The following is a 13,766-nucleotide window of genomic DNA, read 5'->3' on the forward strand; positions in this document are numbered from 1 at the left end:
ATATTGGGGGAGGGGTGATACAGGTAGGTGTATAGTGGGGACAGGTGAGGGGGCAGTGACATATATTGGGGAAGGGGTGATGCAGGTAGGTGTATAGTGGGGACAGGTGAGGGGGCAGTGACATATATTGGGGGGAGGAGTGATACAGGTAGGTGTATATTGGTGACAGGTGAGGGGGCAGTGACATATATTGGGGAGGAGTGATACAGGTAGGTGTATATTGGTGACAGGTGAGGGGGAAGTGACATATTGGGGAGGAGTGATACAGGTAGGTGTATAGTGGGGACAGGTGATGGGGCAGTGATATATATTGGGGAAGGGGTGATGCAGGTAGGTGTATAGTGGGGACAGGTGAGGGGGCAGTGACATATATTGGGGGAGGGGTGATACAGGTAGGTGTATAGTGGGGACAGGTGAGGGGGCAGTGACATATATTGGGGAAGGGGTGATGCAGGTAGGTGTATAGTGGGGACAGGTGAGGGGGCAGTGACATATATTGGGGGGAGGAGTGATACAGGTAGGTGTATAGTGGGGACAGGTGAGGGGGCAGTGACATATATTGGGGGAGGGGTGATGCATGTAGGTGTATCGTAGGGACAGGTGAGGGGGCAGTGACATATATGGGGGAAGGGTGATGCAGGTAGGTGTATAGTAGGGACAGGTGAGGGGGCAGTGACATATATTGGGGGGGAGGTGTGATACAGGTAGGTGTATAGTAGGGACAGGTGAGGGGGCAGTGACATATATGGGGGAAGGGTGATGCAGGTAGGTGTATAGTAGGGACAGGTGAGGGGGCAGTGACATATATTGGGGGGGAGGTGTGATACAGGTAGGTGTATAGTAGGGACAGGTGAGGGGGCAGTGACATATATGGGGGGGAGGAGTGATACAGGTAGGTGTATAGTGGGGACAGGTGAGGGGGCAGTGACATATATTGGGGAAGGGGTGATGCAGGTAGGTGTATATTGGTGACAGGTGAGGGGGCAGTGACATATATTGGGGGGAGGAGTGATACAGGTAGGTGTATAGTGGGGATAGGTGAGGGGGCAGTGACATATATTGGGGGGAGGTGTGATACAGGTAGGTGTATAGTGGGGAGAGGTGAGGGGGCAGTGACATATATTGGGGGAGGGGTGATACAGGTAGGTGTATAGAGGTGACAAGTGAACATAGGGTATACCTTTGCAGTTGCTGGTTATGCAGGGCAGGAAATCCTGGCCCTCGGCACTGGTGGACACCCTGGCACAAGCTGCACAGTACTTTTTGTTGAGACCCAGAAACTCTGCAATCTGGCGAAATCCTGGACACCTGTTGATGTAGGATGTATGAAGCAGTGATAAAGGAAGGAGAAGTGCTAAAGTGCCTGGTACTTTATCACCGGCCAATCAGCTCCTGACTGTTAATACCCCTTTTACACCAAAATCCCTGGTCTTTGAACACAGGAGTTTCCAGGGTTGGACCCAGCTTCATACCCCATTTACACAGCACTGTGACCCAGGTCGGACCCAGGTCTGCACCGTTTACACTGAACCTGGGTCAGCACTGCTTTTCACTATGGATGACATTAAAAATGTCCATTTTAGGACTGATAAACTGCCAGCCAACCTTCCCTCAATGATTTAAAATAAAAATTAAAAGACATGACAAGTTAGCATTGAAGAATGTTGGTTTGTTTCTTTTGTAAAATATTTTTCAAAAGGTTTTATTGGTACTTGTGTAGTTTCACGGCGCCACCGCGCGCACAGTCTGTTAGAAACTTGTCAGCTTGCCAGACTCTGTGCGCGTGCCGCTCTAGCTGTTCTCAGCGCAGCGCTACGTTATCAGCGTAGCGTAATGTACACGCTACAATTGAGACGCTTTAGCATCTGAATCCCGAGTCCTTGCAAGCCACTAAGAAGCGTGGTGAGCGCAGCGAGCCCCGAGAGGGGCGGCGGTACGCGTCCTACGACCTTTTCATACCCCCACTATCCACGTCGGCGTGGAGTTGAGAATAGAAAGTGTGGCGAGCGCAGCGAGCCCCGCGGGAGGACGCGGATACCTGTGAAGCCCGCGAGGGGACGCGGATACCTGTGAAGCCCGCGAGGGGACGCGGATACCTGTGAAGCCCGCGAGGGGACGCGGATACCTGTGAAGGTATCCGCGTCCGCTCGCCACGCTTCGGGCTCAGTGGCTCGCTGCGCTCGCCACACTTTCTATTCTCAACTCCACGCCGACATGGATAATGGGGGTATGAAAAGGTCGTAGGAAGCGTACCGCCGCCCCGCACACGGGGCTCGCCACACTTCGGGTTGGCGTGGATAGTGGAATTAACAAGGTCGACAGCTGTTACGTCAACTAGTGTCATTGTGAACAGGTTTAGGAGTGTTTTTCACAGTGCACTCCTATGTACCCCTACACCCTACCAAATTCAGAGGCATTAGCGTCTGAATCCAGATACCCCCCTTCTCAGCGGCTTGCAAGGACTCGGGATTCAGACGCTTAAGCGTCTAAATTGTAGCGTGTACATTTCGGACACCCCCTTTGTCAGCGGTGCGCAGGACTGCCTATTTCACTGTGGAACTACAAGTACCACAGTGACCTGTCAGCGCTGGGCAGCTGCTGCCAGGCACTACGCTGATAACGTAGCTTTACATATGGGAAGCAGCCACGCGCTTCGCTGAGAACAGCTAGAGCGGCACGCGCACAGTTAACAGAGCGTCTGGCAAGCTGCCAAGTTTCTGAGACAGACTGTGCGCACGGCGGCGCCGTGAAACTACAAAAGTACCGTTTTATTCAGTGCTCAAGCCTACATAGCGGTATAAGAGTGCATCATCACCCATGTGCTCTCCCCAGCCCCTTTCCCTGCAGCAGCAGACCGAATCTCCCATGTGCTCCCCCAGTCCCCCCCCCCCCCAAAAAAAAAATATATATATAAATTATACTGCATCCAATTATGATTTCTATGTGCACTGCCCGTATCCTTCCTGGCTGCTGTCTTTTGCCACTGCAGCGCACTGTGGAAAGGCGTCCAGCACTTCTGGTATCCTTTCAGCACTACACGGATGTCCCAACCTGGGTTAGGACCATTTACACCGCCCACGACCCAGGTCCAACCAGTGTTCAACCCTGGTCAGGACCTGGGTAGGAGACCAGTGTTACTAGACCTGGGTCCAACCTGGGTTATTCGTTGGTGTAAAAGGGGTATAAGTTACAGTTTATCACCAGCTGATTGGCTGGTGATAAAGGGGCCCATTTATCAAACCATATTTGAGGCTAAATAGCCGCAAATATTAACTATTTCCTAAATGTATGATAGGGGGACCGCAGCAAGAATCTCCGATCCCTGCTGCGATCCTCCCTGCAGCGCGAAGCTGGCCGATGTATCAACATCGGGCAGCCTGGCATCGCAGCCCTGGGCTATTGCCATTCTGGGATGGCAATAGCCCATTGTAACCTACTGCTCGGGCAGTGCGGTAAGAGGGGACGGCGGGGGTCAGCGCATAACCGTGCATGTGCTGACTCCCCGGCTTCCGGGTTAGGGCTTCGCAGGGATGGGCTCCTATCGGAGCCCTGTCCCTGCGTCCTTAAAATTGATACATCCCCCCGATATGATCGCATTTTACAATGCGATCCTGGGCGGTAATATTCTGCCAAGATCGCACCAAAGTATTAGACACTTTATCACTTGTCCTCCGTTATCACTGCTTCATACATCTACCCCTTGTGCACTGTATGCTGGTCAGGACACCCAAACTTAAGTGAAGAAATGTCATCCACACCGCTAACAGAGTGGTAGTAGGTGTGTATACATCTACATACAGGTATATATGTATGGGGGGGGGGGGGAACATACCTATCAATAAAGTTGAGGAATAGGCTGGCGTGTTCCATGTCCGCTGCATTCCGCCTTATGTTTCCCAACATGGTGCTTATGGCGTTCTTGCGCTTCATCAGGAGATGTTTGTACAGGAAAATGATCCGTTCCTAGTGAGAATAAAGTGACTTCCTCTGTATACTAATCACTGCATTCACTACAATCACTGCATTCACTACAATCACTGCATTCATTACAATCACTGCATTCACTACAATCACTACAATCACTGCATTCATTACAATCACGGCATTTACTACAATCACTGCATTCAGAACAATTACTACAATCACTGCATTCACTACAATCACAGCATTCACTACAATCACTGCATTCAGAACAATTACTACAATCACTGCATTCACTACAATCACAGCATTCACTACAATCACTGCATTCACTACAATCACTGCATTCAGAACAATTACTACAATCACTGCATTCACTACAATAACTGCATTCATCACAATCACTGCATTCACTACAATCAATGCATTCACCACAATCACTGCATTCACCACAATCACTGCATTCAGAACAATTACTACAATCACTGCAATCACTGTGTCACGATCCGGGTATCACAACAAACCTATTTACCATCCAGATGCCTGAGAAGACATGCGCTGCGCTCCAGACATGGTTTCCACTTGCGCTGTGTCCACGCTGCCTGCACTGTACAGCATCTGCAATTATTTTTTTTAGCTTGCGCTTCACTCCCTGCCGATCACTCCCGAGGTTCAGCTTCAGCGTCCTGCGGCTTCCATGCCGTCGCCATTACAGTAGCTCAGACCATGTGCCAAACAAGGCTTCCCGCCTTACCCAGACATGGGAGGAGCCATGTCTTTCCTGTCACACGTTCCAGTCTCAGCCAATCCTGGCAATCCCTCAGTCAGGCTCAGTGCCCCGCCTTTCCAGGTCCACTGCTCCCTATAAATAGGCTGGGTGAACTCAGAGCTACTGATCTCATCCTGAGGTTATACCTGTTGGTGTGTTCTGTCGCCAAGCTGTGTTACAGGTTCCAGTCCCTGAGGATTCCACTCCTTCCAGGTTGGGTCATCTCCTGCAAGCAGGCACCTGGCTTCAACATCGGTGCTCCGTCATCGTTGCTCTGCGACTTCGGTGCCTGTCATCGTTCCTCTGCGACATCGGTGCCCCGTCATCGTTCCTCTGCGACATCGGTGCCCCGTCATCGTTCCTCTGCGACATCGGTGCCCCGTCATCGTTCCTCTGCGACATCGGTGCCCCGTCATCGTTCCTCTGCGACATCGGTGCCCCGTCATCGTTCCTCTGCGACATCGGTGCCCCGTCATCGTTCCTCTGCGACATCGGTGCCCCGTCATCGTTCCTCTGCGACATCGGTGCCCCGTCATCGTTCCCTGTCATCATCGGTGCACAGTCATCGCAACACCAACTTCATCAGTGGGCTCTTCATCCTTCCACGTCACCATCGCTGTTCTCCCATCACAGCTGATCACACAGGTGCCCTCTACATCGATATCCACCACATTGATTACTGCCATCGTCTATGTCGCATCAGTGACTCTCTGTTCTTCCCAGTGACTGTCTGAGAAGTGCCCACTACCTTCATCCCGCGACCATTCTCCTTTGTATCCAGCTGCTCAGTGGTCCGTATTCATTACCATCTGCATGGCATATTATACTGTGTTCTTACACAGCTCCTCATATATACTCCATCAGTGCGTTCAGCACTGCGCCAGCTTCCTCCCATCTATGCTATATGTTATTGGACTCCATCAGTGCGTTCAGCACTGCGCCAGCTTCCTCCCATCTATGCTATATGTTATAGGACTCCATCAGTGCGTTCAGCACTGCACCAGCTTCCTCCCATCTATGCTATATGTTATAGGACTCCATCAGTGCGTTCAGCACTGCACCAGCTTCCTCCCATCTATGCTATATGTTATAGGACTCCATCAGTGCGTTCAGCACTGCACCAGCTTCCCCCCATCTATGCTATATGTTATAGCACTCCATCAGTGCGTTCAGCACTGCACCAGCTTCCCCCCCATCTATGTTATATGTTATAGGACTCCATCAGTGTGTTCAGCACTGCACCAGCTTCCTCCCATCTATGCTATAGGTTATTGGACTCCATCAGTGCGTTCAGCACTGCACCAGCTTCCTCCCATCTATGCTATAGGTTATAGGACTCCATCAGTGCGTTCAGCACTGCACCAGCTTCCTCCCATCTATGCTATAGGTTATTGGACTCCATCAGTGCGTTCAGCACTGCACCAGCTTCCTCCCATCTATGCTATAGGTTATAGGACTCCATCAGTGCGTTCAGCACTGCGCCAGCTTCCCCCCATCTATGCTATAGGTTATTGGACTCCATCAGTGCGTTCAGCACTGCACCAGCTTCCTCCCATCTATGCTGTATGTTATTGGACTCCATCAGTGCGTTCAGTACTGCGCCAGCTTCCTCCCATCTATGCTATAGGTTATTGGACTCCATCAGTGCGTTCAGCACTGCACCAGCTTCCTCCCATCTATGCTATAGGTTATTGGACTCCATCAGTGCGTTCAGCACTGCACCAGCTTCCTCCCATCTATGCTATAGGTTATTGGACTCCATCAGTGCGTTCAGCACTGCGCCAGCTTCCTCCCATCTATGCTATATGTTATTGGACTCCATCAGTGCGTTCAGCACTGCACCAGCTTCCTCCCATCTATGCTATAGGTTATTGGACTCCATCAGTGCGTTCAGCACTGCGCCAGCTTCCTCCCATCTATGCTATAGGTTATTGGACTCCATCAGTGCGTTCAGCACTGCGCCAGCTTTCTCCCATCTATTCTGTATGTTATTGGACTCCATCAGTGCGTTCAGCACTGCGCCAGCTTTCTCCCATCTATTCTGTATGTTATTGGACTCCATCAGTGCGTTCAGCACTGCGCCAGCTTCCTCCCATCTATGCTGTATGTTATTGGACTCCATCAGTGCGTTCAGCACTGCACCAGCTTCCTCCCATCTATGTTATATGTTATAGGACTCCATCAGTGTGTTCAGCACTGCACCAGCTTCCTCCCATCTATGTTATATGTTATTGGACTCCATCAGTGCGTTCAGCACTGCACCAGCTTCCTCCCATCTATGCTATATGTTATTGGACTCCATCAGTGCGTTCAGCACTGTGCCAGCTTCCTCCCATCTATGTTATATGTTATTGGACTCCATCAGTGCGTTCAGCACTGCACCAGCTTCCTCCCATCTATGTTATATGTTATAGGACCCCATCAGTGTGTTCAGCACTGCACCAGCTTCCTCCCATCTATGCTATATGTTATTGGACTCCATCAGTGCGTTCAGCACTGCACCAGCTTCCTCCCATCTATGTTATATGTTATAGGACTCCATCAGTGTGTTCAGCACTGCACCAGCTTCCTCCCATCTATGTTATATGTTATTGGACTCCATCAGTGCGTTCAGCACTGCACCAGCTTCCTCCCATCTATGTTATATGTTATAGGACTCCATCAGTGTGTTCAGCACTGCACCAGCTTCCTCCCATCTATGTTATATGTTATTGGACTCCATCAGTGCGTTCAGCACTGCACCAGCTTCCTCCCATCTATGCTATATGTTATTGGACTCCATCAGTGCGTTCAGCACTGTGCCAGCTTCCTCCCATCTATGTTATATGTTATTGGACTCCATCAGTGCGTTCAGCACTGTGCCAGCTTCCTCCCATCTATGCTATAGGTTATTGGACTCCATCAGTGCGTTCAGCACTGCACCAGCTTCCTCCCATCTATGCTATAGGTTATTGGACTCCATCAGTGCGTTCAGCACTGCGCCAGCTTTCTCCCATCTATTCTGTATGTTATTGGACTCCATCAGTGCGTTCAGCACTGCACCAGCTTCCTCCCATCTATGTTATATGTTATTGGACTCCATCAGTGCGTTCAGCACTGCGCCAGCTTCCTCCCATCTATGCTATAGGTTATTGGACTCCATCAGTGCGTTCAGCACTGCGCCAGCTTTCTCCCATCTATTCTGTATGTTATTGGACTCCATCAGTGCGTTCAGCACTGCGCCAGCTTCCTCCCATCTATGCTATAGGTTATAGGACTCCATCAGTGCGTTCAGCACTGCGCCAGCTTCCTCCCATCTATGCTATAGGACTCCATCAGTGCGTTCAGCACTGCGCCAGCTTCCTCCCATCTATGTTATATGTTATTGGACTCCATCAGTGCGTTCAGCACTGCACCAGCTTCCTCCCATCTATGTTATATGTTATAGGACTCCATCAGTGTGTTCAGCACTGCACCAGCTTCCTCCCATCTATGTTATATGTTATTGGACTCCATCAGTGCGTTCAGCACTGCACCAGCTTCCTCCCATCTATGCTATATGTTATTGGACTCCATCAGTGCGTTCAGCACTGCGCCAGCTTCCTCCCATCTATGCTATATGTTATAGGGCTCCATCAGTGTGTTCAGCACTGCACCAGCTTCCTCCCATCTATGCTGTATGTTATAGGACTCCATCAGTGCGTTCAGCACTGCACCAGCTTCCTCCCATCTATGCTGTATGTTATTGGACTCCATCAGTGCGTTCAGCACTGCGCCAGCTTTCTCCCATCTATTCTGTATGTTATTGGACTCCATCAGTGCGTTCAGCACTGTGCCAGCTTCCTCCCATCTATGCTATAGGACTCCATCAGTGCGTTCAGCACTGCGCCAGCTTTCTCCCATCTATGCTATAGGTTATTGGACTCCATCAGTGCGTTCAGCACTGCGCCAGCTTCCTCCCATCTATGCTATATGTTATTGGACTCCATCAGTGCGTTCAGCACTGCACCAGCTTCCTCCCATCTATGCTATATGTTATTGGACTCCATCAGTGCGTTCAGCACTGCACCAGCTTCCTCCCATCTATGCTATAGGTTATTGGACTCCATCAGTGCGTTCAGCACTGCGCCAGCTTCCTCCCATCTATGCTATAGGTTATTGGACTCCATCAGTGCGTTCAGCACTGCGCCAGCTTTCTCCCATCTATTCTGTATGTTATTGGACTCCATCAGTGCGTTCAGCACTGCGCCAGCTTTCTCCCATCTATTCTGTATGTTATTGGACTCCATCAGTGCGTTCAGCACTGCGCCAGCTTCCTCCCATCTATGCTGTATGTTATTGGACTCCATCAGTGCGTTCAGCACTGCGCCAGCTTCCTCCCATCTATGTTATATGTTATTGGACTCCATCAGTGCGTTCAGCACTGCGCCAGCTTCCTCCCATCTATGCTATAGGTTATAGGACTCCATCAGTGCGTTCAGCACTGCGCCAGCTTCCTCCCATCTATGCTATAGGACTCCATCAGTGCGTTCAGCACTGCGCCAGCTTCCTCCCATCTATGTTATATGTTATTGGACTCCATCAGTGCGTTCAGCACTGCACCAGCTTCCTCCCATCTATGTTATATGTTATAGGACTCCATCAGTGTGTTCAGCACTGCACCAGCTTCCTCCCATCTATGTTATATGTTATTGGACTCCATCAGTGCGTTCAGCACTGCACCAGCTTCCTCCCATCTATGCTATATGTTATTGGACTCCATCAGTGCGTTCAGCACTGCGCCAGCTTCCTCCCATCTATGTTATATGTTATTGGACTCCATCAGTGCGTTCAGCACTGTGCCAGCTTCCTCCCATCTATGCTATAGGTTATTGGACTCCATCAGTGCGTTCAGCACTGCACCAGCTTCCTCCCATCTATGCTATAGGTTATTGGACTCCATCAGTGCGTTCAGCACTGCGCCAGCTTTCTCCCATCTATTCTGTATGTTATTGGACTCCATCAGTGCGTTCAGCACTGCACCAGCTTCCTCCCATCTATGCTATATGTTATTGGACTCCATCAGTGCGTTCAGCACTGCACCAGCTTCCTCCCATCTATGTTATATGTTATAGGGCTCCATCAGTGTGTTCAGCACTGCACCAGCTTCCTCCCATCTATGCTGTATGTTATTGGACTCCATCAGTGTGTTCAGCACTGCACCAGCTTCCTCCCATCTATGCTGTATGTTATAGGACTCCATCAGTGCGTTCAGCACTGCACCAGCTTCCTCCCATCTATGCTGTATGTTATTGGACTCCATCAGTGCGTTCAGCACTGCACCAGCTTCCTCCCATCTATGCTATAGGTTATTGGACTCCATCAGTGCGTTCAGCACTGCGCCAGCTTTCTCCCATCTATTCTGTATGTTATTGGACTCCATCAGTGCGTTCAGCACTGCGCCAGCTTCCTCCCATCTATGCTATAGGACTCCATCAGTGCGTTCAGCACTGCGCCAGCTTTCTCCCATCTATGCTGTATGTTATTGGACTCCATCAGTGCGTTCAGCACTGCGCCAGCTTCCTCCCATCTATGTTATATGTTATATGTTATTGGACTCCATCAGTGCGTTCAGCACTGCACCAGCTTCCTCCCATCTATGCTATAGGTTATTGGACTCCATCAGTGCGTTCAGCACTGCGCCAGCTTCCTCCCATCTATGCTATATGTTATTGGACTCCAGTGCGTTCAGCACTGCGCCAGCTTCCTCCCATCTATGCTGTAGGTTATTGGACTCCATCAGTGCGTTCAGCACTGCACCAGCTTCCTCCCATCTATGCTGTAGGTTATTGGACTCCATCAGTGCGTTCAGCACTGCACCAGCTTCCTCCCATCTATGCTATATGTTATTGGACTCCATCAGTGCGTTCAGCACTGCACCAGCTTCCTCCCATCTATGCTATAGGTTATAGGACTCCATCAGTGTGTTCAGCACTGCACCAGCTTCCCCCCATCTATGCTGTATGTTATTGGACTCCATCAGTGCGTTCAGCACTGCACCAGCTTCCTCCCATCTATGCTGTATGTTATTGGACTCCATCAGTGCGTTCAGCACTGCACCAGCTTCCTCCCATCTATGCTGTATGTTATAGGACTCCATCAGTGCGTTCAGCACTGCACCAGCTTCCTCCCATCTATGTTATAGGTTATTGGACTCCATCAGTGCGTTCAGCACTGCGCCAGCTTCCTCCCATCTATGCTGTATGTTATAGGACTCCATCAGTGCGTTCAGCACTGCACCAGCTTCCTCCCATCTATGCTATAGGTTATTGGACTCCATCAGTGTGTTCAGCACTGCACCAGCTTCCTCCCATCTATGCTATATGTTATTGGACTCCATCAGTGCGTTCAGCACTGCGCCAGCTTCCTCCCATCTATGCTATAGGTTATTGGACTCCATCAGTGTGTTCAGCACTGCACCAGCTTCCTCCCATCTATGCTATATGTTATTGGACTCCATCAGTGCGTTCAGCACTGCACCAGCTTCCTCCCATCTATGTTATAGGACTCCATCAGTGCGTTCAGCACTGCACCAGCTTCCTCCCATCAATGCTGTATGTTATTGGACTCCATTAGTGCGTTCAGCACTGCACCAGCTTCCTCCCATCTATGCTATAGCTTATTGGACTCCATCAGTGCGTTCAGCACTGCGCCAGCTTCCTCCCATCTATGCTGTATGTTATTGGACTCCATCAGTGCGTTCAGCACTGCACCAGCTTCCTCCCATCTATGCTATAGGTTATTGGACTCCATCAGTGCATTCAGCACTGCGCCAGCTTCCCCCCATCTATGCTATAGGTTATAGGACTCCATCAGTGCGTTCAGCACTGCGCCAGCTTCCCCCCATCTATGCTGTATGTTATTGGACTCCATCAGTGCGTTCAGCACTGCGCCAGCTTCCTCCCATCTATGCTATAGGTTATTGGACTCCATCAGTGCGTTCAGCACTGCACCAGCTTCCTCCCATCTATGCTATATGTTATAGGACTCCATCAGTGCGTTCAGCACTGCACCAGCTTCCTCCCATCTATGCTATAGGTTATTGGACTCCATCAGTGCGTTCAGCACTGCGCCAGCTTCCCCCCATCTATGCTGTATAATATTGGACTCCATCAGTGTGTTCAGCACTGCACCAGCTTCCTCCCATCTATGCTGTATGTTATTGGACTCCATCAGTGCGTTCAGCACTGCGCCATCTTCCTCCCATCTATGCTGTATGTTATTGGACTCCATCAGTGCGTTCAGCACTGCACCAGCTTCCTCCCATCTATGCTATATGTTATAGGACTCCATCAGTGCGTTCAGCACTGCACCAGCTTCCTCCCATCTATGCTATAGGTTATTGGACTCCATCAGTGCGTTCAGCACTGCGCCATCTTCCTCCCATCTATGCTGTATGTTATTGGACTCCATCAGTGTGTTCAGCACTGCACCAGCTTCCTCCCATCTATGCTGTATGTTATTGGACTCCATCAGTGCGTTCAGCACTGCGCCAGCTTCCTCCCATCTATGCTGTATGTTATTGGACTCCATCAGTGCGTTCAGCACTGCGCCAGCTTCCTCCCATCTATGCTGTATGTTATTGGACTCCATCAGTGCGTTCAGCACTGCGCCAGCTTCCTCCCATCTATGCTGTATGTTATTGGACTCCATCAGTGTGTTCAGCACTGCACCAGCTTCCTCCCATCTATGCTGTAGGTTATTGGACTCCATCAGTGCACACACTGCAGCTAATACCAATCTCACTATTGTCATTTATGCTTATTCATTACAGCCTGTGATCCTCTGTGATACCATTCCTCAAACTTACCAATTGTTTATCTGCTATAGTCAATAAATTCAGCCCCTACGCCTGTAGTTATTTCCAGCCAAGATCTAACCACAGGCGTGACGCACTACATTCGCTGCCTTCACTACATCACTACATTTACTATTATCGCTGCATTCACTACATCACTACATTTACTACAAAGGTTCTAACAGGGCAGGTGCTGGGGAAAACAATGCAGATACATTATATACTAGCAAATCTCAGAATTAAAGGGGTTAAAGTCATCTGTGCTTTTAGGGCGAAATCTGACAAATGAAATGTTCTGCATTGTAATGTAATAACAGTAATGTAATAATCTGCAGGATATATCACTATGCACCAGTCAGCGGGTAGATGGGACAGAGCGATGTTCTGCAGGTCACTAGGGAGGTCAGTAATGTAATAATCTGCAGGATATATCACTATGTCTCTGTCAGGGGGTAGATTGGACAGAGCGAGGTTCTGCAGGTCACTAGAGAGGTCAGTAATGTAATACTCTGCAGGATATATCACTATGTACCTATCAGGGGGTAGATGGGACAGAGTGATGTTCTGCAGGTCACTAGGGAGGTAAGTAATGTAATAATCTGCAGGATATATCACTTTGTACCTGTCAAGGAGTAGATGAGACAGAGCGATGTTCTGCAGGATATATCACTATGGACCTGTCAGGGGGTAGATGGGACAGAGCGATGTTCTGCAGGTTACTAGTCAGTAATGTAATAATCTGCAGGATATATCACTGTGTACCTGTCAGGGGGTAGGTGGGACAGAGTGATGTTCTGCAGGTCAGTAATGTAATAATCTGCAGGATATATCACTATGCACCTGTCAGGGGGTAGATGGGACAGAGCGATGTTCTGCAGGTCACTAGAGAGGTCAGTAATGTAATAATTTGCAGGATATATCACTATCTACCTGTCAGGGGGTAGATGGGACAGAGCGATGTTCTGCAGATCACTAGTCAGTAATGTAATAATCTGCAGGATATATCACTATGTACCTGTCAGGGGGTAGATGGGACAGAGCGATGTTCTGCAGATCACTAGGTAGGTCAGTAATGTAATAATCTGCAGGATATATCACGGTGTACCTGTCAGGGGGTAGATGGGACAGAGCGATGTTCTGCAGATCACTAGAGAGGTCAGTAATGTAATAATCTGCAGGATATATCCCTATGTACCTGTCAGGGGGTAGATGGGACAGAGCGATGTTCTGCAGGTCACTAGGGAGGTCAGTGATGTCATA

The 13,766-nt window shown here is 49.7% G+C and overlaps 1 protein-coding gene across 4 annotated transcripts in view; it reads right to left on the reverse strand.

Annotated features, from left to right (window-relative positions):
* The window catches only part of DCST2 (DC-STAMP domain containing 2), a 73,129-nt gene that overhangs the window by 6,865 nt on the left and 52,498 nt on the right, over positions 1-13,766 (reverse strand). For all 4 annotated transcript variants that reach the window (XM_083166694.1, XM_083166695.1, XM_083166697.1 and 1 more), the window contains 2 exons: positions 3,833-3,963; positions 1,181-1,308 (listed from right to left, as the gene is read on the reverse strand). In XM_083166694.1, coding sequence (XP_083022820.1) covers positions 1,181-1,308; positions 3,833-3,963 — 259 coding nt within the window. The remainder of the gene's footprint in view (positions 1-1,180; positions 1,309-3,832; positions 3,964-13,766) is intronic.

Source organism: Crinia signifera, chromosome 12, assembly GCF_055691185.1.
Source record: "Crinia signifera chromosome 12, ASM5569118v1, whole genome shotgun sequence".
In the NCBI taxonomy this organism is placed as follows: Eukaryota; Metazoa; Chordata; class Amphibia; order Anura; family Myobatrachidae; genus Crinia; species Crinia signifera.